The 27,675-nt window shown below is 38.5% G+C and overlaps 2 protein-coding genes across 4 annotated transcripts; one reads left to right on the top strand and one right to left on the bottom strand.

The window, feature by feature from the left end:
• Nucleotides 1–312: 312 nt before the first annotated feature.
• Nucleotides 313–4,710, bottom strand: taf5l (TAF5-like RNA polymerase II, p300/CBP-associated factor (PCAF)-associated factor). Of its 2 annotated transcripts, none has more exons than XM_030132706.1 (5): nucleotides 4,499–4,710; nucleotides 3,740–3,881; nucleotides 2,915–3,019; nucleotides 1,576–2,336; nucleotides 313–1,289 (listed from the first exon to the last, which is right to left on the bottom strand). In XM_030132706.1, the coding sequence occupies exons 2-5, from the start codon at nucleotides 3,876–3,878 to the stop codon at nucleotides 492–494; spliced, it is 1,803 nt and encodes a 600-aa protein (XP_029988566.1). In that variant the 5' UTR covers nucleotides 3,879–3,881; nucleotides 4,499–4,710; the 3' UTR covers nucleotides 313–491. The 2 variants fall into 2 exon arrangements, with proteins under 2 accessions (XP_029988566.1, XP_029988574.1); XM_030132714.1 differs by lacking the exon at nucleotides 4,499–4,710 and adding an exon at nucleotides 4,356–4,480.
• A 1,318-nt stretch (nucleotides 4,711–6,028) lies between these two features.
• nup133 (nucleoporin 133) lies at nucleotides 6,029–26,207 on the top strand. 2 transcript variants are annotated; one of them, XM_030132532.1, is made up of 25 exons: nucleotides 6,029–6,303; nucleotides 7,098–7,213; nucleotides 7,329–7,432; nucleotides 7,696–7,929; nucleotides 8,526–8,696; nucleotides 8,785–8,940; nucleotides 10,766–10,836; nucleotides 11,946–12,093; nucleotides 13,237–13,387; nucleotides 14,352–14,506; nucleotides 15,290–15,381; nucleotides 15,763–15,926; nucleotides 16,517–16,611; nucleotides 17,618–17,842; nucleotides 17,930–18,052; nucleotides 18,945–19,044; nucleotides 19,775–20,029; nucleotides 20,728–20,861; nucleotides 21,623–21,781; nucleotides 22,422–22,557; nucleotides 23,419–23,537; nucleotides 24,326–24,406; nucleotides 24,488–24,555; nucleotides 25,761–25,849; nucleotides 25,957–26,207. In XM_030132532.1, exons 1-25 carry the CDS (start codon nucleotides 6,176–6,178, stop codon nucleotides 26,091–26,093), a joined length of 3,411 nt encoding a protein of 1,136 aa, XP_029988392.1. In that variant the 5' UTR covers nucleotides 6,029–6,175; the 3' UTR covers nucleotides 26,094–26,207. The 2 variants fall into 2 exon arrangements, with proteins under 2 accessions (XP_029988392.1, XP_029988402.1); XM_030132542.1 differs by having other exon boundaries at nucleotides 6,030–6,303; nucleotides 24,491–24,555; nucleotides 25,957–26,093.
• Nucleotides 26,208–27,675: the final 1,468 nt, after the last annotated feature.

Below are 27,675 nucleotides of genomic sequence, written 5' to 3' on the forward strand. Positions count from 1 at the left end.
GTCTTTGCTTACCAGTGGAGTTTTATTCTGAATTATCTTTTAAACAAAAAATGCAAATTGACAAACTTATAAATGTTGTTTCTTTGTTAAACTTTAAGTGCACACATTAAGTAAAGAAAATTATTTTGAATCACAATTTTGTCTTTTTGCTGACAGAAACAAAAAGAGATTAAAATCATAAATCGACATAACACGCGATTATATATATATATATATATATATATATATATATATATATAAATAAAAAAAGAGCTGACAGTAGTTTGATGATTTCTGCTTGAAATCCTTATTGTCTCCATTCAGATTTTTTTGACCATGCTGCCGTACCCGATCAATACCAATACTTTTGGGTACAATGCTGCTGATCTCTGCTGAAACTAGAGTTAATTTCTGAATGTTAATCTCACCACTTGCCCCTTTAATCCCTGACCACACCATCAAATAAAAAAAAAAAAAAAAGTTTTTCTCCAAACAGAAACAAATGGCAGTGGCTACTGTTCCGTTTTCTCCTGTGCAGTTCCTGTCACCAGCAGCAGGTTACAGGCCATGAACTGGACATTCAGCACGTTACTGGTGTTTCCAGTGTATAGTCCCACCAGCTCACTGGATGAGCCGTCTGTCGGTGCCCCCCCATGGGAGTTCCGGATGTCCCACACCCGAACTGAGTTGTCCATGGAGGAGGATGCCACCAGGCTGCTGTCCGGACTGAATGACAGGCTGGTGATGCTCTCTGTATGTCCTCGCAGGTCTTTGAACAATGTCCCCGATGCCAAGTCCCACAACTTCACCCTCTGGTCCTCACCAGCTGATGCCAAGTATTTCCCATTAGGCGAAAACGCAAGTGCCAGCACTGGTCCACGATGGCCTGTGAAAAGCCGAACAGATGCCCCCTGCTGGGTGCTCCACAGGCGCACAGTCTTGTCTGTGGAACCAGTGGCCAGATAGTTGGAGTTGGGGTGGAACTTGACGCAATCAACATCGGAGAGGTGCCCGGCGTAGAGCCGCAGTGGGTAGGTGCGTGAAAACGTCCAGAGGCGGGCAGTGCGGTCATGGGAGCCACTGGCGAAGTACAAGCTGCAGGGGCTAATGTCCACATCCCAAACTGGGTAGGCATGGCCCTGGTAGAGCGTCGTGTTGGTGAAGCTGCCTAAATCCCAGTATCGGATGGTGGTATCCTCAGAGCAGGACAGTAGGCCAGAGCTGTCAGTCAGGAAAGAAGTGCAAAACACTGGACCGCTGTGACCTCGCAGAGTCTTAATCTCACTGCCAGAACTGTCCTCCTCATCCACCTGAAGAGACACACAAAACAATATATTGTCAAACCTTTAATAAGAAAGGTGAATTCACAAATGTTTAAATTAGGCAAATTGCTCATTACTTGACAAATTTCAGCAGTAATGACAATAAGAGCATTGGTGTACATTACATCAAATATTTTTTGATTACTTCATTTTAAATCTGGAATATAAGTACATTAGGGTGAAGGTTTATTTTCAGTATAACCAAGTTAAAGGACGATAAAATGTTTTACTTGAGGCAAAGCTTCCTTAAATGTTCTAAGAACATTCTACTCACATCCTCCTCTAGGACGTCACATGCCAGGTGAATTCGAGATACGTCAGCTTGATGAGGTCTAGCCTTCAGTTTTCTGGCCCGGAGGCTCCACAGCTTCACCGTGGAACTGTCAAAGCCAGCAGCCAACAGCCTGCTGTCAGCAGAGACCTCCGCAGTGTTCAGCATCTGCTCTGTGTGGTGGAAGGCATAGAAGCACACGGTGGTGAGGGAAGGCGGACCTTCACGGACTTTCTTAATACAGTCCTGCAGAGCCTCCAGGGCTGCCTCATTCTGTGGGATCCCTGCAGGGACCTCCACTCCCTCTCCACCCTCTGCCCCGTCCACTCCTGCCCAGGAGGAGGTGGAGTTTGGGGCGGTGGTTGCCCCACCAGCAGCTCCATACAGCTGGTAGTCAGTACGATGTGAGGTGGTAACCTCCACCTGCAGGTGTGTACTCAGCGCTCTGCAGAGGGCGCTGTTGTCTTCACTCTGCAGGTACCGTAGCAGGTAGCTGTAGGCTGGCTCCGTCAGGTGAATCACATACTTGTGCTCCAGGAAAGCACTGAGTTTTGGGTTAGCTGCAACATCTTGAGTGGTGAGAACGTGGCGGAGTTGCTCCACAGTGGCACGCTGCTCACTATCCTGAAGAAAGGCACCGTGGAAACGACTGTAAAAACCATCAACCGCTCCCTTCAGACCACAGCGCACCATGTCCAGGTGGAGATAAACGAAGAATGGGTAGAGGATGCTGCTCACCTCCTTCGCCCAGGGAATTTCTGTTTCTAATTTGAAAGAATTGAAAAATATTTTGAGGATATTGTGAAAAACAAGATGAGATAATTATTCCATCCTCTTACTTAATATCTGAAACCTCACTACTACATATATCAGACACAGGTTTGGTATGGTTAATCTTAAATGTATTTCACAAGAGATTACTGGATACCTGTCCTTAGATGTAATTTGTAACATATTCCATTGGATTACACCAACTAGTCTCAGAGAAACTTTCCCCCTCACCACAAAATTTTGTTCTTCTAGTTTCTGAATTGTTTTCAGGGGGAAATACACTGATTTTACAATTCATTTTTACATACTTTGAAATGAACATGATGATTATCCAATGTTACAATTCTTGCACTGGGGACAAGTAGGGAAATTAGTGACACTTTTTATCTTTCAGACTTAATGCTACAGACTTAGGAAGGTAAACATTTTTGTAACTTATTGAGTTTAAGAGTACAATGGAATTTAATACTGTAAATAACAGAATTACATGTATTCTATTTTTTTACCTACTACACTGATCAGACACAAACTTCACCTCTTACAAGGAATTCAGTGACTGTAGGTGTTGTACCTGATAGAAAGTTGCGCAGCCTTGAGTACTGTGTCTCGTACTGCTGTGGGTCGGATTGACAGGGAGCAGCAGAGACGATGTTGGCATAGCCCGACTCTGTCTGCACTACTCACAGAAAGAAAGAGAGAGGAAAGGAAAGTTACACAGGAGAAAGGACTCTCCATAATGTGTTTCTCATCTCAGAAGTCTTTCACTGTTGGTTCTTGAACAAAGTACCAGATAATGCAGTTGTTGACATTTATACCACTAATTAACAGCATAACTATATTTCACAGGAAAACACTGTACTTTTTAATTACACCAGCCATAAACTAACAAAGATTGTACATGCAAAAAATACTGGATAACACTTTACAGGTTCCATGTTTTCACAATTAAGTTCCTGGAAACTTAACTTGTAATTTCCCCATAAAGTATTTCTTTTAGCTGTAAAATATTTAGATATTTCCAAGAAACACCCACACATGGTACTATAATCTGTAAAACAAAATTAATTTATGCATCATCCATTTACTTAATATTATGGCTTTTTAAGGAAGCATTCCTTGACAGATACCAGTGTTTCCTAGAAACAACACAAAAACTCAATTGAATTCTATTACAGTTAGAGATTAAAATGTTCATTTGTTCATGACAAACCAATCAAACTCCACAAGAAAAAACATATGAAAAGTTCTGGTAGTAATGTAAAATGTAATACTATTACATTCATTACAACTTAACGGGCAAAACAAAAATAGGTAATTTTTCTGGAAATTCTGAGGAATCTGTAAATTACCTAGAAGGGACATGATACATGAGTCTTTCCATCTTTTCATTTCTCACCTGTGAGGCTGGCAGCCATCTCCTCAGCAGACTGGAAGAGTTTGGCTCCTTTCAGGGAGCTTTCAGTGTCCACATACTGCCTTCGCTTCAGGTACTGAGTCACAGCAAACTGGATCTGCTCAGTGCGAACCCGCTTCATGACCTGTCAATCAAACCCGGGATAGTGTCAGAATGACAAACAGGTTTATTGGCCAATATGCTGACAATGTAAATATTATGGTAGGCGACACGCAATTCACAGATAACAGATTTAAGGAACGAAGAGTAATATTCAGTAAATTTGACAATTACCAAATTTGTGGTTGTGTGACACCTGAAATGTTGCAGGAAAAAGCATACTTGCGGATCAGTTAAGTATTACCCTACAGATACCTATAAGTTTAAAAAGAGTCTTTACAAGTAAGAAAGGACTTCATAAAACGTAGTGTTTATTTAAAAAAAAAAACAACTAACGATCATGCTCAGCCTAAGCAAAGCATCTCTGTGGGGCTAACAGGCTAAGCGGGCACCACATAATGTTTCAGATTAGAAGAAAACACGGAAATATGTCTTCTGGGACTCTGTAATAAAATCAGCCCTCTGTAAAAGTGTGAGCTACACAGGACCGTGGGCAAACCTGTTCTAAAGCTGTCAGGTGTCCACGTTAGAGGGTCGGCTAACCGGCTAACTTAGCTGTACCAGCAGCGGGCCTGGCGGCTGCAAAGTTTTAGCGGGATTGATCCGGTTCTGCAGCTGTGCCGGCTCCGCCTGGGTACTCACTGCATATCGCGCTGTTCCTCTCCGCCCTCGGTTGTTTTAGAATATCGGGTCTATGTGCAGCTAAGTCTCCAGGTGAAGCTACACCGCTGTGTGTGGTTGAATGTGCTGCTCCATCGTGTCTGTCCCTGGTTAACCTCCATGAAATCATGCTAGGCTAGCCCGCTTTCATCTTTGATGCTCATCGGTGATCGACTACAAGGCCTGGCATCACATTTGGAAGGCGGGTGGATCTTTCGATGAGCGGCTAATTCTGTCTACGTATGTCCTGCTAGCTGCTGTTTGCTTATTAGAAAATATTAACAGGCAGTTTTGGATCGATAATAAAACAATAAATATTTATAGTGATGCGAAGAAAACAGTCGAAGGTTCATTAAAATGTCATGCATTGTAAATCTGGTGCTTTCAAGTTTCAGAGTCAAAGGAAAATGTGTTTTTGCAGATGTTTTGCCAAAACCAAACAGCTATCTGTTATTTATTTTCTGAATACCTATGTATAAAATTATTTTAGTCGTCAATAATAATATAATGATGTGCCTGTAAAATTTTGGATGTCTCATACATTTGGAATAAATATATTTTCTTAAATGGCTATTTATTGTAAAACATTACTTTTACTATTTTTGCCTCATATAAAAGAGTATTACATTCATAAATGTGAATGAACTAAGTAGAAACCACTCATACAACAATCAAGTACTGAAATAGGTTTCTGTATTGAAACATTACATGAAAGGAAGAATATAGTAAAGCTCCAAAAGTAGAAAATATTAAACTGTCCTAATGTCTCGTTTGTTGCTTGTGTGCCTCTATATATACATACAGTATATTCTATGTGTTTTTCATGCCTTTGTCCACATTACACTTTACCACTGTTCATTGATCCATCTAAATAAAACTCTGTATGTTCTCCATTATTGTTGCAGACAAGGATAAAGGATTCATTCCTTAAATTCTATATTTTATTTTCCCTAATAATGGGCTCATATTTGCTGACAAATGGGTTGCAACCAAAACAAACACAAAATATGCTTCCTACCAATAAATAATGATTTAATTTATTATTTCAAATTGATTTAGTAACATCTATAAAGCTAAAGTACAAGTTAAGTTCAACAATTTTCTGAAAGGTCTTTTCACATACAAACTTACAAAATATAAAGGTTATAATAATTATGACCTTAATTTTATATAAATGTATATTTTCTACATTAATTTCCTAATATAAACTTTCCTATATACTTCACATATTTCTTCATGTTGAAAGGACGATTCTTAGCACTGATTTAAGAACATCTACAACTGATTTATAAATTTGTACTTTTACACAACTTGACAACTGTTAAAAACAATGTCGTCCACGTTTAAATTTTTTTAGGTTATGTGTATGTGCGATTGTACAAAACAAAGTTGAAATAACTAACATTCAGCCAATAATATAGTGAAGACAGTTTAGTTTTTCGATTTGTTCTCAAAAATAAAAATGTAAAGGGTTTTTTTTTTTGTGGGCGGGACTTCCTTTGACCTCTTGATGACGTGTTTATCAAGCGACTGAACCGCGCGCTGTTTGGTGGAGATGTTAATGGCGAGGAATCTTTACTGAGTTGTTTTCGTTTTTATTGGTAAACGTGTTAAATTTACCGAGCTTTGAGCCGTACGGGGTACCAGAACAGAATAGTCATGTTCAGTCCCCGCACAACCCCGAGCTCCGGCCGCAGGCAGCCAGTCAGAACCCCCGCGAGGAAGACCGTCTCCGGGGCGGCCACCAGCCTGCTGTTCTCCCCGCGCAGGACGCCTCTGTCGGCGAGGTGAGGGTCCACTGTCCGCTGGTTTCTGAAAACCTGGTTCTTTGATTGCATGTATTATCTTAAACGGATGAAAATTGTATAAGGGATTGTGGCCAAAACACATGTCGGTGTTGTCTAAAGCAGAGAGAATATTCCAAGCAGATACTATTACTGCAGTTGACAGATAAGGTGTTCCACAATTGAATTCATTTTTGTTTATGGCTCTTGATTTTTTTCTCTGACACCATAAGGACTAGTTGTGTAGTAACTTGGATTGCTAGGCGTTTCTATTTATTGGTTGTTAGTATGTTGAGGTAGGGTCAAGTGACACAGAATTTGTCTTCTCCCATGTTTAACGAAAGTGAGCAAATATGAGCAAAGTGGGTCTTGATTTGACTGAATCATTTTAGCCTACATGTTTTCTCATTAGAATTGCTCTGTGTATTGATTGCGTAAGAAAAATAAAATGAATGAATAAGCACACAAAACCTTGTGTATGAGATTAAGAGAATACTAAACAATTTCATGTACAATGAATGACCTTTTATGAGTTTATTTAATACAGTTTTCATGTAGAAATCTGATGTGGGTGATTTGAGGATGTTGTGCCGTAATACACATGTTGATTTTCAGATCAAGAATGTGATTAATTTTTAATTGCATTTGAACACATTTGGACCTTTACACCAATATTCCTGTTTTATTACAACTGTTGGTCATGTTGTGCAAAAGATTGTATCGTCAAAGTTATTTTAATGGAGTAAATTTGATTATTTGTGGACCTGGTGCTGTCTTACTTAACGCCTCTCCTACAGGTCAACCCCAACTCGAGTGCAGAGCCACGCCGCTGCAGAGACGATCGGATATGATGTACAGACATTTGGCTCATCACTGCCAGTCAAAGTGATGGAAGCTCTGACGATGGTTGATGGTAACAAAAACCTTCAGTCTGTTTATTTTTTGTGTGACTTAAGACATGTCATGCCTATCCTCGCTAATTTGAATTATTGCTCTAATATAATTTTTCTTTGCATTTGTTGCTCCAGCTGATGACCAGATCTCAGTTAAGGTGGATGAGAGTGGCTGGGCCTGGATGGTTTGTGGAGACAGACTGATCATTTGGAAAATCTGCCAAACTGCTGTGGCCAAGGTACAATGAAAACAGAAAGATCGTATTTCTTTCCTTGCATTTTGTCAGAGGAGTGTGAAGGATATGACCAAAAGGATCATATCTTATGTTGAAACCCACATGCTGTCTCAATGTAAACAGTATTGTGTGTTTGCCTAAATGTGGTCAGGTACTACTTAAATTGCATTGTTCATTGTATATCATGTTAGGGAGGGCACACTCATCTCTATTGATAGTGAGATTAAGTAATACTGAGGGTCTCTATGTTTTTTTTTTTTCTGCAGCTGTCTGTGTGTAAGGAGCTGCAGTTACCCAGAAGTGAGTATAACTACACAGCCGACCTTGTTGCGCTGGCGTCCGTTGGTCCTCTAGAGACATCCGCTGTTCAGTCCATCTCCGTCTTGGCCATGGCAGCAGAGGGAACGGCTCGGGTCTGGCTCACTCTGGCTCAGGAAGGCAACTACACAGACACAGAGGTGGACCTGGGAGACCTCTGCAACTTTGTCGTAGCTGTTGCCGTAAGTTTGAATATTTTGATCTAGTTCGAAGTGTCTACAACCAGAACTGCTGTACCTTGACATGGACAGGTTAAACTACCTAATAAAATGAGTAAATGTGAATTTATGAGTTGTGACAAGGCTTTTATTTATGTGTCATCATCTTAACCTTTAACAGTCCAAAGTAGAGCTGAAATAATTTGATACTGTAGATTTAAAAACTACATGTTTTGATCATAAAACATGCCTATTTTATACCTTTTCTGTCAGATGAGAATGGGTTGGATGAATAAAAAATTATAATTGTAGTGCATAGTTTTTGGGCTGAGGAAGTGCATAACCAGTCTTTGCTTTTTTTCTGGTGATTTAGATGTAAATTGTTTGGAAAGTTACCCAGGAAGTGTGATAAGTTACCTTTAACTTACTTACTTAATTAATCCTTTAAAATGTAATAATTCTAATAATAATACGGCAATAATTTGTTACATGACTATATACAGTATTAGTATATTAATTTGGCTACATAGATATAGACATTGAAAATAGTCGCTAGTGAAAATCATCATTAGTGGTAAATAACTTCCAAGCCGTAGATTTATGTTTCCTCTTCCTCTCAGGGTGGAAGTTTCGTCTTGTCCTCAGTCAGGAGTCGGATGATGAGAGCGAGTGTGGATTGTTCTGGAAAACTGCTGTGCCGAGACCTGCAGCAGGGACAGGGCATGTTGTCGGGCATCGGACGCAGAGTCTCCAGTCTGTTTGGCATACTCTCTCCTCCAGCCAACGACACAGTGAGTGTTTTCACCACAGCAGCCCTTACATCGCTGGTTCATTTGAGTGCAGGTGTTTAATATCTCCACTCTGATGCTTTCTGTTCAGCTGCACAGTGTGCTGTGGGTGGGCAGAGCCAGATGCCTGTACACACTGACCAGTTCCAATCTGAGTAAATGGGAGGTGGACGACAACTACGAACACCAGATCCTCAGCTGGGACGTCCGCAGAGCCCTGACAGAGAGCATCGCTGACGCCATCTGGGTCAGTTCATGTACTTAGTATAAACATTTCTACGTCAGTCTTTCTATTAGAAAAAACTTCAAATATTACTACATAAAAAAATTGTAACTGTTTTTGTCTTTGATTAACTCACCGGCCAACAGGCCATAAATTATTGTGAGGGCACTGTGTTCATCATTTTCGTTAGCAATTTCTTCAAACATCTTCAGTAAAACTACTGGTTGGATTCATTTCAAATTTTATATGTAGCTTCCTTGGAACAATATGTACAAAGTTTGTTCACAGTTTTGAGAAATTTAGATTTTTTAATTTTTGACTAATATTTGAACTATCTAAAATTTGCCTTTACCTATAATGGTCCATAATTTGATGGATTATAACATGCAAATGGTTACAGATATCAATGTAGTTACTATTGAGCACTGATAGGAAGTCATATATGGACTTGCATGTAATTAGTTGAGTTCTCCTCCAGTGAAAGTACCACCCACTTCTATTGGGAGATTGATCTCCTGCATCAAGACCACAGGACTCTTAACAGCGGCAGAACCTGACACCCCCACAAATTCCACTTGTTATTGATTCTTGATAGAACATACCATTAAGATACAGGGCCATTGCTCCTGTTTTATTACTTTTACTGTTTTTACTTTTGTTGTCATTTGTTAGTCACACATCCTATGCACAGCAGTGAATTCATCCAATAAAAATTATTGTCCATGGATCTGTAATTGGATTTTTAGAAAACCAGCTCAAATGCATAGCCATTATTTGGGGCACAAGTGTAGGCAAGGAGCAACAGCAAAAGACACAATGTGTTCTGTTGTTGTGTTTGAAATTAATGTAAAGTATACAATGGATGTATACAGTAAATATGTATACATATGTAGTTCAGGGGTGGCCAACCCTGGTCCCGGAGAGCCACTATCCTGCATATTTTAGATCAGTTGTGTCCAATCCTGGTTCTCGAGAGCTGCTATCCTGCATGTTTTAGATGTATCCCTCTTCCAGCACACCTGATTCAAATGATAAGCCTAACGTCAAGCTCTGCAGACGCCTGATAACGACTGTCAGGTGTGCTGGAAGAGGGAAACGTCTAAAACATGCAGGATAGTAGCTCTCGAGGACCAGGATTGGACACCTCTGTTTTAGATGTTTCCCTCTTCTAGCACACCTGACGGTCGTTATCAGGCTTCTGCAGTGCTTGATAATAGGTTCATCATTTGAATCAGGTGTGGTGGAAGAGGGATACATCTAAAACATGTAGGAATGTGGGTCTCCAGGACCAGGGTTGCCCACCCCTGATCTAGATCTATACAGTCATGTAATGGTGTGACTCCCTGGTAAATAAAAAGAACAGTTGTATGAAAAGTAGCATGTAAATGGATGTACTCCTGTAAATACTTTACTAAAAAGTTCTTTTTTTTTTTTTTTTTAATCATTCTATATTTCAGTTAAATAGTCAGTGAATAAGATGATATTCAGATCTGGTCAATTTACATAAAGATTATAAAATCTTTTGTAAAATTGTTGTTTTTGTGATTGTTCTTTAAGTATCATTTAATTAAGTACAGTATGATTATTTTCTCTCTTCAGCATAGGCATGAACTAAATAAAATAAATTAGAGTAAATACAGTACACTTTTGATACGCAAACAATTGTTGGGTGAATACTTGCTGGTTTTATTCTTTCCACACAAGTCCTTTGAAAACAATTGAAGTGAAGAAAAGTAATTCTAATTTGAAAGACCGATGAATCAATATCAAACCGTCATGTAAAAGTCTTACTTTAAGGAATTTATACTGTGAATTAATAATAGTATAAATAAAGGGGCTTTCTCCACAGGGATCAGAGAGCAACTACGAGGAGATGAAGGAGGGAGCAAATGTGATCTATCTGGACATGAAGCTCGGCCAGTGAGTCTGGGGGGGGGGGGGGGGTATATATCTTTATTCTGGACTGGTTTCAGATTTAACCCATCTTTAGTAGGACATTTTAGTCAGTCCTCACCACATCAGTGGAATGTGGTTGTTGAATAATGAAGACTGGAAAGCTACACTACATGGACAAAAGTATTGGGACATGTTGAATTCAGGTGTTTCTTTTCTAACGTGTGTGGGATACAAAGTAATAATGACAAATATCATAATATAGTTATATGTTGTGATAAATATCATTGCATCGGTTAGTTTTGTTTAAATTGTTATCTTTGCTTCCAAAATGACTCAGAGATGGTTTTTACTTAATTTCTCTCAACATTGATTTTGTTTTTGTTTTTTTATCCATGACTCTGATTTTAAATGTTCTACCTCTAAATTTCTAAAATATTTTTTGTGCTCTGACTGTAAATAATAATTTTCTAAAACAAATAACCATCTACTTTCTTCACATCTCACTTAGGAAGAAAAATCTCAGATTACATTTTAAGTAAATATTGCTGTTTATATCTCAAATCAGCATAAACAGGATATCTTACAGCTGTAGCCATGATGTGTCCTAATATTTTTGTCCATATAGGTTAGAAACGTCAATCTTTCCTTGAAATAAAGCATTTTTGAAGCAAAGATAACAATGTAAACAAAACTAACCAATGTAATGATATTTATCATAATATAAAATTATATGATGACATTTGTCATTATTGTTTTGTATCCCAGACCCCTGTTGGAAAAGAAACACTTGAATTCTGTGTGTTCCAATACTTTTGTCCACATAGTGTATATTGCCCACACTGAAGAGGATAGTTCTCTAAGCTGATATCTTCCCCCTCTGTCTGTCCACATAACTGTTGTTTTACTAAATGTGTTGGAACATATGAAATGTCAAAAGTAACCACAAACACTGACAGTAACTGCTGCCTCTAGTGGACTTTATCCTGTCAACACTGTCAGTCACGTAATATTAGGTGCATTTTACTGTTAAGACCCCTGTTTTACTTGTAATAGAGTATTTTTGGAATTAATAAAATGTCTTCCAGCACTGAACTGTATCAAACTGAGTCCATGTATGTGTTGTGTGTTTTCAGAGCTGGCCTGGTGGTTTTGGCTGCAGCTTGGCACCCGTCAGACTCACCGTGTCTGGCCTATTTCTGCCTTGTCACGCTGCAGGATAACGGCACTGCCATCGCTGACCAGTTTAATGTGGAGGTCACCAAGTACAGTGCCCCGTTCCAGGTCAGCCCCAGTACTAACTGTGATCAATAAGCAGCAGAGAGGAAGGTGTCTGAACTAAACCTGTTACTGGGGCATTTCACCTAAATTAACAAAAAATAACTGCCATTTTATTTACCTTGTCTGATATTGTCCATGTAAATAATATTTATTTGACATTTTTATTCAGTTTTCAACAGTCTTCTTTACCCACTGCCATAGAGAATAATGAACACACAGTTGTGGTATGTACATCATTAAAAAACCTACATTAAAAATACAGAAATGTACTTTGAAGGATATCAATCTGTACACACATGAGCGTGTCATTGGAGTTATTTGATGAACATTATCATATTATATTACTTTTATTTCTGATATATATTATATTTTCATGTTTAACAACCCCATACCTTCTGGATATTGGTCCAGTTTATCCAAATATTTGTATTATTTATCTATGACCTTAGTCGAAGATCTAAACCAAAATGTCTATAAAAAATACACATTTCATATCAACATAAAGAAAAAATACTGAGGCAGAAGCCTTACCTAGTGTATAAAGATAACGCAGAACAATGGTAAAAGAAAATGTAAAAAGACATATTCAAGTACTTGCATAGAAAGGTAAAATAAATTTAGGAAAAAAACTAAAAACCATTAACATTAATTCAACCAGTAAAATAAAGTATTAGACAAACGAATTGGATAAAATATGAAGAGCTAGAAGTGAAAATATCCCACAGGTAAAAATAGAACTAAATAATCTAAGATAATTATTTGTATACATAGAGAGAGAATATAGATACTAGAGCTGAGCAATAAATAAAATTAAATCAGTTAATCAAGGTTTTGTCTTTAGTTCATGTAATCAGATTGTGAGAATTTCCATCTTCTGTGTCTGTCGTTTCTAAGTGAATGTGTGAGTTTCTGTACCTTAAAAAAATCCTATGGAAAGACCAACAGCAGTAATGAATGCATAGCTCAGTCAGTACCGTCTGTGTTTGAAACCGTCTTCATCTATTCTGTTGAACACCACTGTTCTCTAAAAGTCACTAAGATCACATCAACATCAGAAGGGCAGAGTCATTTTTAATGAAACAGTTCCAGCATTTTCTTAAGGACAGTTCTTGTTACTGAGATCAACATGACTGTATTTTTCTTCAGAGTGAGGAGGCATTACAGTCCACTCGCCTTGTGTTGCCACATTCCCCCGGTTCCACGGCCTTCGTCTACAATGAGGAGCTGGTGTTCGCCTGCTCGACGGGCACCAGCAGAGGAGGATTACCTGATGAGAAAATCAGCTTCAACTCACCTGGTGAGAATCAGCATCTGAACTAATACAGTTGTTTATTTTACTGATTGGAAACCTGACAAAATTCATGTATATGCAACATGAAATAATGATTATATTAACTATAATCATAAGAATTAAAGTAAATAATTTAAAATGATGAAAATAACAATAAGGATGAGGATAATAGAATTAATTATACAAATGAAATTTTAATCATTAACGTCAAGGAAGATTCTCAGTGTTACTTGTAATTTCATTAATTACTATTCAAACAGTTTATCATAACTTATCACTAGTGCAAAAAAACAAAACAAAAACGGATTTATGAAAATTTATAAAAACAAAAGTAGCTGTTTTGCAAATGAATCCCTCAGTTACACTGGTCCTTGGTTATAAACAGAACCCGGACATAAACACTTGCCACTTCTGTATATGAAGTACAACAAACTGTTGCAAATATTTTGTCTGGGCTTTCTCAACTGTTTCAAACAGAATTTCCAGAAAAAAATATCATCTTGCTAGTATGGTCAATACAGCTTGTACAATATTGTCTTTGTTTTTTTTTGTGTGTTTTTTTTATTGTTGTCCTCTGAAAGGTCTTCACAGGAGGCACTGATTTTGATTTCACAAATTAACTTAACATATTGCCAAGCCCTAATGGTGTGTGTGTGTATGTATGTGTATATATATATATATATATATATACACACACACACACACACACACACACACACACACACACACACACACACACACACACACACACAAAATAAAAAATATCTGCTGTTACCCCCCCAACCCGGCCCCGGATAAGTGGTGGATAATGGATGGATGGATGATTTTTAGAGGATTTAGAAGAAATAAATATGTCATAAAAATTGAAGTTTGGAAGGTCTTTCTTTCATAACAGAAACCTCTACCATTTAGTCATTCGCATGTACAGTGAATTGACTGAGTTTTCTGCTGACGTGTCTCTCGTCTTCAGGTGATGGCGTTCGTGGCGGCGGCTGCTGTGCCAAGCTGCCAGTGTTTTTCTCCCAGAACAGTGGCCTGGTGGCCGTTGTGGCCAGAGAGAGTGCCTCTATTCTGCCGGAGACCATGGAGGACTCGCTTTGTTCCTCGCTGGCTGCGGCTCCAGAGGTGAACCTAAAACCAACAACAGCAAAAATACATGGAGTGTATTGGATACTTGGAAAATACAAGTCAAAAAGAGAAGAACAAGCAAACTGAAATAGTTACCTCAATAATGATAATTTAATCTTTAATTTTTAAAATCTAAAATCTTAATTTAATTGAACTTTAGGGTTCATAAATAACAGTACGTGACTTTTTTGCTTTTACTCTTTGACTGTGACAATGCAGTTTTACAACTGACAAGTCTTAGTGTAAGGTGTGTACCTACCTAGAGCTGTTGGATTGCATTTTAGTTTAAGATTTAATTGCCATACAAATGAATACAACAATTTTTCTTTTTTTTTTTTAATTTTACACTACTGGTGCAGTATAAGTCTAACAATAGTTTATTTATACACGCACCTAATGAAGAAGAAAAGGCATCATAAAAAGCACCAGTCCAATCTCAAACAGTGGAAAATAGTGAAATAAATGTGTCACCTCAGTAAGTTTCATCCAGCTGTTTCTGTCAAGATTCTTATTGGTTTTTGCTATTTTGCTAAATAACTGTGGTTAGTTCAAATAATAGTGTGAAGGTGACTTTGTAGAAATTGTGACAGGCATCTTTAAAGCCATTACTGCTCAGACATGTTTTTGGAAACATTTGGAGTTCAAGAAGTTAAGAACTGTTAAAACTGTGAATGTTTACTATTCCATTTGTGAAAATATCGAACTTTCAAAACTTGCAGTTTATCTGAGGAACAATGGTAAGAACCCAAGTAGCTTTTCTAACTTTATTCACTCTTTCAGGTTTCCGTCATGGAGACTCCGACCAGAGCAGAACCTGTAGCTCAAGAGGACAAAACCAAATTCCTGAAGGCTGCCTTCCTACAGTTTTGTCGGTAAAGTGCTTAAAATGAGATTATGTCATGTACATACAATGGCATTTCGTTTCTTTTTTTAGTTCCAGTACAGTATTAATTTGTTTATTTAAAATGTAAATGATCTATAATTCTGTAAATTTTAACATATCTTTAGCCTCATAGAATAATTGCCTAAGTCATATTTTTGGCCAAATTGTGATATCTGTGTAACTCTATTCTCCTAACACTGCTGCTTCATTATGCATCATTATTTCTAATCTGAAAAACATCTGACTTAGGCAATTATGCTATGAGGCTAATGATATAAACATACAAATCCAGTAAAAAACAAAACAAAACAAGGGTTTATTATTGTGTTCTACATGTTAATCTAATGAGTTGTCTTCTCTCCTGTGTCAGTAATGACCTGGTCGGGGCTCAGACGGTCACAGATGAACTCTTCCCTGTGGACGGTGATGGCGAGGAGGGGGCTGAGCTGGACAGCATGGTGACTCAGATCAACTTGGACCTGGTGGACGATTACCCGGCATCTGATCCCCGCTGGGCTGAATCTGTTCCAGACGGTGAGGAGGAGGATATGATATGTTACAGCAAATATCAAAGCATATGTTTTAATATGTGCCCAGATCAGTCATACACAGTGTAAATGGAACTTACAGGTCAGACACTGAACACACACGAACATTTCTATGATTAATTTTTCATACTTTAATGAGTATATGCATCAGTAAGGATGAGCAGGAAATAATTTTATCCTTGGAAGTTGAGTTTGTTAAACTTTGGTGTCCAGTTGGTAACTGATTTTGTATTAAGGGTCATGTGAGTTCATAAAGGATAGTCTTATGTATCATAAGTCCCCCCAACAGTAATAAGACAACAAAGACATCTTTCATTATACATTTCATGAATCTGGTATTCCTCTTATTTGTGCTGAACATAGTTTTTTAAGTGGAAACTGTAATTTTTCAGTAGTGACGACAAAAATGTGATATTAAGAAATTTCTCTCCTCCTGTCGTCATTAAAATGTCTTTAAGAGGGCAGAAAAGCACCAGGCACAGTTAGTATCTGTATCATAAAGGATGCAAATATGCAGTAATGTGAACCTTTAGGCAGAAACTGAACTTTTCTTTTCTTGTCTTGTTTTGTTTTTAGAGAGCGCTGGATTTCCACTCACCTCGCTCATCATCCTCCACCAGCTGGAGGACAAAATGAAAGCTCATGGCTGCTTCATGGACTTCCTGCTCCAGGTAAACACTCACTCAGCCCTATGTCGGAAAGTAAGGTAATGCACAGCTCATGTGGTGTCGAGAGAACACATTCAGTATGCTCTTTCAACCTGGAACAGGACCTCGTACAGTGGAAAAGAAGATCTAAGGCTGTGTTTAGACCGAATCAGACAGTATGTTAAAACTGATACCTCTCACTCATTTCAACATCAGTTTATTTGAAAGAGAAGTTACTCCAACCTGCCCAGAGCTTTATAGTCCTGTACTCAAAGGATCCAGTACCTGTCGATCTATTCTGATCTAATCTATCTTGCATTTCCACCTTATAACCACATAATTACACAGCAATATTTCTTCACAATTATTTATGTATATTTCTTATATAATTCTTATATTTGTCTAGTATATATTGTACAAATTGCTGTTCTAATTGTGTTTTTAATAGTGTTTTATGTGTATATGTAGAACTTTACATACAGTATTTTTTATTTATTTATTTACTATTTTTTTATGTATTGATAATTTCTTTCCAGCTACTTCTTATTATAATTGTATGGAGCAACTGTAACATACAACAACTTCCCCTGGGATTAACAAAGTGATTTCGTGGTCCTATGAGCTGCTGCTGACATGGCAAACTGAACACTTTGAATTTTGTATTGATATTTTTCACAAATACATTAAAAAAAAAAAAAAAAAAAAAAAAAAAAAGCATTTGCCTGAATTTGTACCAAAAAAATCCATGAACTGAGGATAGGGTGAGTCAGTGTGGAACAATTCAAAATCTGTTGCTGTTAAAAAATAGTTTCAAAACAATGTAAAACATGTCTTATATAGAAGGTAAATGTCGTATTCTAGAGAAATGTCTGTGCGTCTTTATGTTGAACTTGTGATTTTTATATGACTTCACTTAGTTCCTCCCCGCTGAATCTACTGAAGTCACACCTGACAGCTTTTTTCTTACCACAGCCTAAGACAGATTTTCAGTTTGATAAAAGTGATGATAACATCTGTCCTCCTCTCTTAGGTAGGACTCCTGGATCGGCTTACTCAGGTGACGGTACGTTCGTCTCCCATGGCAACGCGCCTGCTGCTGTGCGAACACGCCGAGAAGCTGCATGCGGCCATGGTGCTAAAAAACCACCACACCAAGCACGCTGAGTTGGTGAACCACGCCATTAGCGCCGCTCTGCAGAAGAATAACACCGCCGTGCCGCCCAGCCTCACTGCCGCCGATGTCTTCTTCAGAGAGGCGAGGAGCTGCCGCCGATACTCAGACATGAGAAACTCAAGGGTCAAAGGTGCAGTGTGTTGACTTCCTGTTCTTCTTCTTGCACAGGTGTCTCAGATCTCCACAGTGTTTGAATGTCTGCTGGAGGAGGAGGAGCGCAGTCTGAAGGACAACCCAGTGGACTCGGTGCAGTGGGCAGAGGCTGTCCTCAATGTCAACAACATCATCAAGGTAACACATTCATCTGCATTCATTCAGTTTTGCTTTGTTTTATCTTAGAAATGCAGAATACCTCATATATAAGATTGTTGAGGAAAAAGCTCTTCTGACACCAAGAAATGAATCTCATATAAGCAATGGTGATAAAACAAGAAAACAAACTCATTAGTGAAAAAAAAAAACGACACAGACTTTAGCTCTTCTTTAAGGAACACAGCTGACTTGGCTGCGATGTACTGCCAAAAGTATGTGCACAAGCCTGTTAATATATGGTTTGTCACCTTAATTTTCATTTTGAATGTTACATTATGCAATGACAACAGTGCACCTTCAATTTAGTTCCAAAAGTTTGTTTTCTAATATTTTACACTCCAAGCACTCAGCCAATAATACGACATATCATCTGTTTCAACTCTAAATTGCTCTAAGTAAAGGTACAATTGGTGTTGCTGTCATGCTTGTAAAGCCCTATCTTAATGTGTTGTCATTCTTTTGCATTGTTTGTTTTTTTGTCTCATAATCACTCAAACTGTCCCTTCTGTTTTTTTAGCACTCATTTTAGGCTGAATTTTGCTTCCAGTGCTGGAGTTCACTGGAGTCTGTCCTGTAAAGGAAGCAAGATTCTAACAATAATATGAGTATTAGATTTTCACACTGGATGACTTATACTCAGAATGCCATATATTGTGAAGTAAAACGCACAACTTGCATTGTAAGACAAAAACCTGGCAGATCTGTGCATTTTAGGGGCAAATATTTGTTAGTTTGGCAGTACAATCCCTGAAATGGTGAACCAGCTATTAAGAGTTACAAAAAAAAACAAAAAAACTGTCACTCTGGAACTCTGCTACATGAAATGTGTTAATTTATAAAGAAGTGAACTGATGATGCTTTCTGTCTGCAGGACATGCTTCAGGCTGCTGGTCAGTACAGAGAGACTAAAGCCTCCATATACAGAGCTTCAGAGAGCGTGTCTGCAGAGCCAGAGTACATCCCATGGACAGGTAACACAGCATGTCACCTAGAAATATTTAACAAATATTTATTTAATTGTCTGAAGTGCAACATTGTCATTCTCAAAAAATGTGTATTATGGGATACTTGACGCCATTTTAATCATTTTTGTTTTTACCTGGACCCTGAGTCTGTAATAAATACAGACATTTAAGATGAAAAATACAGAGCAAAAGCAATTTTAAAAAAATTACCAAAAAACATATAATTAATTATAAGTCATAGCTGTAATAATTACAAGAAAAAACATGCAAATAATAGTAAAATTATGTTTTGATCTGTGAAATATATCCATTTATCTACCCAATCACGTAATGAAAATCTTTAAAACGGCTTTACTCGGCACACATAAAACAGTCTCTACATTCACCATAGTATAACTTTTACACATGTGAATGCTCTATTTAAAATGACAGTCAGTTTAGTGTAGAAGTAAGGAAGATGAGTAGAATATACACCATTATTATCCAGAACCATACAGAGAGTTCACTTGACATTTTGTTTCAAGGTAGTCCATATTATAAATCATTTTTCAATATTCTTAATTTACACCAGTTTCTTCCCATTGAGTAATGATTTGAGTTCTCTTTTGCCTCCACTAACTTGTCTTTCCTGTTTTTTTCTGGAGAGGAAATTAAAATCTGAACCTCCAGAGATCCCCTTTTCAAAGAAATCCAGGAACTTGAAATGATTTAACAATTCTAACCTTTTGTTTTTCAGCATCCGTCGGCGTCCGTGCCATCATCTCCCGCCAACACGAGATAATCCTGCGCTCAGTTTACCCACATGCCGACTCGGAGCTGCGGAGCGCCCTGTGTGAGCAGCTGGTGCCGCTGTTGGACATCTACCTGGGAGGCTATGTGGCCCAGCTGAACTCCCTGCAGCAGCAAAGACCCCCGGGGGCCCAACAGGAGCGCTACAACACCCTAGAGATGGAGTACAGCCAGCGGCGCTCAGAGCTGCTGTCTGTGCTGTGTGAGTAGAGGGTTGAACAGGACTGAAGGGATAGACGCAGTGTATGTGAAGGCTTTTAAACCTCAGTACTGATGTTTAGGAATATCCCATTCTTAGGGGCAATGCTAATATTTGTAATTATGGACACATTATTCAATATTTGGAACCAATAAAATATGATTCTATAGTATCCTTTAAAAGATACAGGATGCTTTGCTTAATACAATACCATATTATATGGGTTTAAAGACAGTTTTCATAAACAACAGAGATTAAGAGTTAAAAACATAGTATTAACAGATCTATATTTGCAGTCAAAACTGTGGAAACTCAAATTCTACAAAATGTACAAATATCAAAATTCAACATAAATGCCTTCAAGCAGATAAACTTGTAGAGCTTTAACTAATCAAGTGTAAGTTTTTAGTCAGTTCAGCACTTCAGTTGAATTTAGCAGCAAAATCCTGTGTTGCAGAAAGTAATTCTTGCAGGCACGGGGGGGGGGGGGGGTTATTTGATTTTTTACTGATTTTTACATTTTCATTGCATCTTTTTCTTTGGTAACTTCAATCATGACTTTTATTGCCTGATTTCTTTATCCTATTCGTCCTCATCATCAGATTAAATATCATGATGGTAATATATGTCTGTGATTTCCTCCTCTGCTGCTGGTTGTATAATAATACAGCAGGTTTGTGACTGTGTGTGTTGTGTTGCAGTGGAGTTGGGTCAGTACCAGTGGGTGGCAGCACTGGCTGAGAAATACTGTGACTTCGACATCCTGGTTCAGATGTGTGAGCAAACAGACAACCAGAGCCGCCTGCAGCACTACATGACCAAGTTCGCTGACCAGGTACAAAAAGACTCAAGAAAAAGTGGTCTTTATTTTAACCATTGATATCTCATCAGCATTTGAACTGAACCTTATGTATAGACTGATGTTCATAAAGAGAGAGATGCACCTAACAAGTCTGACTGTCTGATGTACTCAATTCATGCATTTGGTTATTATTTCACTATAAATAAGTCCCATATCAACAACTTGTATGGCTTGTAAATGTAACATTCATGTTAATTCAATACTGTTAGTGGATCAGTACTCTGCATCAGCCCTTACTCAAAGCACAGGTATTGGAACTGAAGAAGCTGGATCAATCATTCAGTCAAATTGTATTTATATAGTGCCACATCATAACAAAAGATATCTCATGACCCTTTACATTTAGAGCTGGTCTAAACCAGACTCGGCGTATCCCTAGCTAAATCAGAAGTGTTTTTTTCAAACCAAATTACCAAAAAAATATAATATTTATTTCTATGATCAGTGTCAATGAATTATTCTTCTTTATAAAGTTTATTGTTAAAATATTATTAGGCTTTTACTATATAGTAGTATGAAATGAACAGGAATTTCATGATTTCATTTCACAATTGTTACAGCTTCAGAACTGTCCCAACTATCACAAAACAATCTTCAATGACTGTAGAGTTTTCATAAATCAAAATACAAACCAGCATGTTTTACTTTTACTCATCATGTCAGAGCATTCTTACACTTCTGTTTGACGACTACTTCTTTTTGTCCGTCTCGTGGTGTGTCACTGTCTGCTGCAGAACTTTGCAGACTTCCTGTTCCGATGGTACATGGAGAAGGGGAAGAGGGGGAAGCTGTTGTCCCAGCCGGCTGCTCAGCACCAGCAGCTGGACAGTTTCCTGCAGGCTCACCAACACCTGAGCTGGCTGCACCACATCCACATCCACGACTACCACAAAGTACGCAGCAAACACACTCATACAGAATTACTTCTCTGTCTGGGCTCAATGCAAAATAATCACAATATTTATCCTAGCTGGAGTATTAAAATGGGCTGCATGGTCAACCTCTCAATGTTGTGAAGTCTGGTATAGTTTTATCTGTTTTCTGTTATTGTTGCATTATTTACAATTTTTTATTCAACCTTTATTTAAGCAGGTTTTTCAAGGGAGACCTGGCCAAGACAGCAGCAATACAGTCACATCATTACAGTTTACAATAATAAAAGCATTTAGAAACACAGAAAAAAAATCAGTTGAAACATTTACAGACCAACTGCCTTGATTCCAGAGTTTTAACACTTTCTTTAGAATCAGTCAAAGGAATCAGTGTGTGTAGATGGCGCTCAGACTGAAGCTTGTTCCAGGCATCAGGAGCTGAAAACCTAAAAAATGTATTTCCTAATTCAGTCCTTATCTTTGGAACAAACAGTTTCAAAGTGTCCATTAAGCAGAGATTGTAACTTCAATGATTCCAGGTTAACAGTGAGCATAAATAAGAGGGAAGTCTCCAAAAAACTGCTTTGTAAATTAGAATATACCAGTGACTGAACCGACAAGAGAATTCACGCGATTTTATCTGTGTATTTTGTTTTTTCAGGCCCACAGGACTCTGTACAGTCAGGCTAACATGGAGACCCGTTACTTTGTGAAGAAGAAGACACTGCTGGCTCTCAGTAAACTGACGGCGCTGGCATCCAACCTGCCAGAGCAGGAGATCAACAAACAAGTGAACGGTAAACAAAAAATACAACTGACACAGCCTTGTGTTCTGTCCACACTAACGCATACATTTTGTAAAGTGGCTATTTTTGTCTATGTTTGTGCCTCTCATCCACACATAAACACCATTTTGTGTTGATAAAACAGAGATTTTTGTGTATCTGTGTGTGTTTACAAAAAACAGAGGTGGGAAAATGATGGCGTCCGTCTCCATTGTGCTCATGTCTGTTGTTGCTTTGTGTGATGAAGCTGCACCTGAAACATCAAATCCAGGTGGATAAGTCAGTGTATGACCTGCAGTAGATCAGGGTCAGCATGACTGATCAGACTTATGTTATGGACAAATCCACATCATGTAAAGAATGCACTCCCACAACCAACATTTAAGTTCTAAACTAAAGTTATCTAACTTCCTGAGACCCAGGAAAGTACAAGTTTTGGCTTTTTTGAATTAAATAATTGCCTATATTGGAAACATCATGATGCAACAGTTTTTTTCAGATGTATTATCATTATTATTATTATTATTATTATTATTATTTATTTTACTTTTTTAATGGAATGTCCTTTGCTGTGGACAGTTTTTAGTTTTTTTATAAAGCTGTGAAACTCTTGTTTACAAACATGGACAGAAAACCCATAGCAGGGTCTTAACTTGTTTCTGCTTCACCTTCATGACAGATGACACATGACAGCGTCTGCTACGTCCAGTGTTATCCACGGTTTTTCCTTAGAAACAACCTTTCAGTATTTGTTTAAAATTTATCAAAGTGGTACAATAATAACAGAAATTTTTGATAACATTGTGCCTATGATGACTGGGATGGTAGAATTTGTACCTCATCTATATGTTATATGTTATTGTGTCCAATCAGACATCGTGGAGCAGGAACGTTTCCTCCTTCACCAGGAAACGCTGCCCCGACAGCTGCTGGAGGAGAAACAGCAGAACCCTGACACCATGCCTCTGCTGAGCACCTACAACCTCATACAGGTGAACACAAATAATAACACACACTGGATCAACATGACACACTGGTTAGAAGGAGGTCCAGAACTGGGCTTTGAGTCTGGAAATGTTTAAGCTTTCTTTTGTTTCATCCATTGTTTTTCACTTTGCCTTTCTCCCTTCATTCCCTCTTTCCTCTGATCCTTCCTTCTGTGTTTTCTTGCATCCTTGCTTTGTTCTTTCTTTCCTTCTGTCGTTTCTTCCAGCTTTCCATACTAACTTCTGTCCTTCTTACCTTTTTTTTCCCTCTGTATTTCCATCCTTCTTTTTCTTACTATGTTCTGTCCTTCCTTCATTCCTTGATTTGTTCTTTTTTTCTCTCCTCGTCATTCGTTTTTCCTTCCTTTATTCTTTCTATTACAATCTTCTAATCCTTTCGCCCTGTTCCCCCTTTTGTTTGCTTTCTTCCTTCTTTTACTACACCATGCATCCACCCCCATTCTTTCTTCCATTCTTTTTTCCTCCCCTCCTCTTTCCTATTACCCTCATTCCATCTTTTCTTCCTTTCTTTCTTTACTCTTTCTATCACCCTCAACCCTCCATACTTCCTTCCTTTCCTTCATTTACTTTTCCTTTATTTCTATCCATCATTCCTTCCCTCCAGATGAACTGTTATGAGTACGAGAAGAGACTTTCTGAGATAGAAGGAAGGAGGTCATGGTTTTGAGGGCAGGGTCACAACATCTGACCACGAACTAGAGACATAATGTTTGAGAACAAACTGACACAAATGCTCCATCTCTACTCACGTCAGCGTCGTCTTCTCTCCACAGCTATACATCTGTGACGACAACAGACGAGCCAACGAGTACGACTTCAAAAAGGCTCTGGATCTGCTCGAGTACATTGACGAGGTGACGCCATCTTTTAACCGTTCTGTGTCTGATTTCACAACCTTTATAGTCCACTCACAAAGATTATCTGTGTTCTGAAAGCAGGAGGATGGCGTAGACATCGATGAACTCAAATGTGAGATCTTCAGCAAAGCGCTCAGAAAAGACGAGTAAGAGCCATTTGTCATGTTTTTTGTCCTAAACTTCAGGGCTGAGTGTTTTCTGAGTATAAATTTTACTGATGGAAAAACTTTGACTCTCTAAATCCCTCTTTTCCCCTTTAAAATGTACAGATTATAATCTTTACCGAATATAAAGAAAATGAGGAACAGTAGCTGACTTACCTGAATCCTTGTCCAGGTTGTGTTCAGTAATAAGAAATCCCCATTCCAAAATCCAGATATTTTGGTAAAATACACACACATTTTATTTCACATGGATGAAGTACAGTGTGTGATTTTTTTTTTTTTTTTTTTTACCCGGACACTGGACATTAACCCAGAGGAACTGAAGAGGCTGGATTAGACAGACTACAGATGAGGCTCTAAGTGGTGTTGAATTTAGTACTATTTTTGTCAAATGGAATGACACTATGTTATTAGAATATTTACTATTTAAGTCTCGCAAACTTGCATCGCTGCCAGTCTAAATAGTTTTCATGTTATTTATCACATCCTCAGTGTGTAAAGACCTTGATTCTGATGCTGTACTAGTAGTACAGTGGAGCCTCGCAGTAGGAGTTTACTTTGTTCCGTGACCATACTCGTTTTGCAGTTTACTCATTTTACAAATACATTTTCCCCATTTGAAAGGAAATGAAATATAATTAATCAGCCGAGGAGGAGGAGGAGATTCTCTGGCGTTTTCTCTCTTCACTCTCTGCACAAAATGGAGAAAAATCACTTGAACAAAATGACCACACCTGCTGGGTGGAGCACATGATCGTACTGTGGATCTCCACTCATATTTCCAGACAAAAATTCTCACAAGCTGCAGCTCGTAAAGTGAATTACTCGTACTATGGTGCATTCATACAGCGAGGGTCTGCTGTATTAGAAGACATAAACTACATCAGCCTGACAGACTAAAGCCACTGGGTGGTGGAGAACAAATTTGTGGATTTATCCATAACTGTGATATGTCCAGCTTTTCGTAGATGTTCCTCGGATGAAATCTGAGACTTGTGGCACAAATTTGAACCTGAGCCTGAGGCACAAAATGGTCCCAAGATGTAAAATATGCATTTGTATTTGCATGTGGTAACGAGTCGATAAGACAGTTTGTTCTGAGTATGGACAGTGCATTGCCAGAATCCAGGTGTTTATTTATTTCTGCCTTTAATCTGTATTTTTTATTTTGATGCTGCTTGCCACAGTTGGTCTTCTGCTGACGGGAACGATGATCCTCTTGAAGCTGCGAAAGACAGCATCTTCGTCAAGATCCTCCTGAAGCTAATACAGGAAGGTGAGAACCACTTTAAGACCACAGTGATACTCAGGATGGTGTATTAATTCCATCAAGAAGCAAATAAGATAACAGCTTTACATTAAAATGAACTGTTTGTTGTTAAGGTGTTCCACTGCAGACGTACCTGCCTGATGTTAAGGACCTACTGGAGCAGGACGACCTCAGCAGCCTGAAGTCAAAACCATACTTTGAATTTGTCCTTCGAGCAAATTATGAACATTATCTTCAAGCTCAGATGTGATGTTTCATCACACAGTAAAAGCAAACCTACTGCACTTCAGCTTTCTATTGATTTCTTAATATTTTGTGTGGAAAAAATGCTGTTTTCTAAATAAATGTTTACTTGATCAACTTTCACAATCTAAACCAATATTTGTTATAAACATCCTGGTACATTTTACTTAAGCTTTCTCATTTGTGTAGGTTTGCTGACATACTGAGCGTGTAAAGCCTTTATTAGAGTGTTTGTTTTGTCTCCATGATTTTTGGTAAAGCTGATTTTTGCTCTGGTTTTCCATACTGCTGAATGGTGAGCAACAGTTAAAACCTGCAAACCTGCTCCCTTGATAGATCGGCCAGCCGCGCATACTTGTAGAACTGTGACTAGCCAATCAGAACAGAGAAAAAAAAATGACGCGTTGCTGTGGGTTTATTAAAAGTGTTCTCCACTGAAACATTGGTTCAAATCCCAGTTGAGATAAAAATGTAGATGTTATTTTTACCTTTAGACCAGGGGTCAGCAACCCTGGACCTCGAGAGCCACTATCCTGCATGTTTTAGATGTGTCCCTCTTCCAGCACACCTCACAGTTGTTATCAGGCTTCTGCAGAGCTTGATGATAGGCTTATCATTTGAATCAGGTGTGTTGGAAGAGAGATACATCTAAAACATGCAGGATGGTGGCTCTCGAGGACCAGGGTTGTTGATCCATGCTTCCGGAACTGGCCCAGCGTTCACTCTGCCACTACATTCACAAGTGCCACTAAGTAGCAGATCAAATACGTGACTTTCCTGTGAATGATTCACACGGGGCCTTCCTAATCCAAATGACAAATGGCATGGAATAACGAATGACCTAACCCTAACCCCCAATCCCTAACCCTAACCCCAGTGGTTATTCGTTATTCCATGCCATTCATCATTCAGATTAGTCAAACCCTTCACATGCTGTGGACAAATGTTTGAGCATATTGAAGGGATTCCACCCTTTTGAAGACATGGAAGCTTTGCAGGTGTTCCAAGTAAGTGGACCTGGTGTCATCTTTGTAGACTGTTTCTGCCTTAATGCCATGTTGGTTACGTTCTGACCAAAACAATGCAGCGTATGTGTGACGTCATCACGCATACACAGCGAAGGCGGAATCGATAAGTAGAATCGTTAGGCAGGCAAATGATTCCAAGGAATCGAGCTACTGGGAACTGGTTCTCAAAAAGAACCGGTTCTCGATTCCCATCCCTAAATAACATTTTGGGTTTTCGGTAAAAATAGACTTTTATCTGTGGTGATTAAAGTTCCATTTTACTGCACAACTTTGTTACATTTTGTAGACTAACCATATTTATTTGCCTCTGTCGCTGGCTGTAACAGGCAGGTCAGTCAAGTGGCAGGTGGATCCAGACACAGCTACTTTGAAGTCATACTACTGTCCGGGTTTTGTACCAGCTCAATACCCACCTACACTCCTTGTTAGTATAGAGGACAGTATCTTTACCACTCACATGAAAGACCAGGGTTTGATTCCATGATGGGGAGATCATTAATTCTATCTGCAGTTGAGGTTATATTCGATAATACACATGTGATAACAATGTAGAGTTTTATC

Source organism: Sphaeramia orbicularis, chromosome 1 (assembly GCF_902148855.1).
Source record: "Sphaeramia orbicularis chromosome 1, fSphaOr1.1, whole genome shotgun sequence".
NCBI lineage: Eukaryota > Metazoa > Chordata > Actinopteri > Kurtiformes > Apogonidae > Sphaeramia > Sphaeramia orbicularis.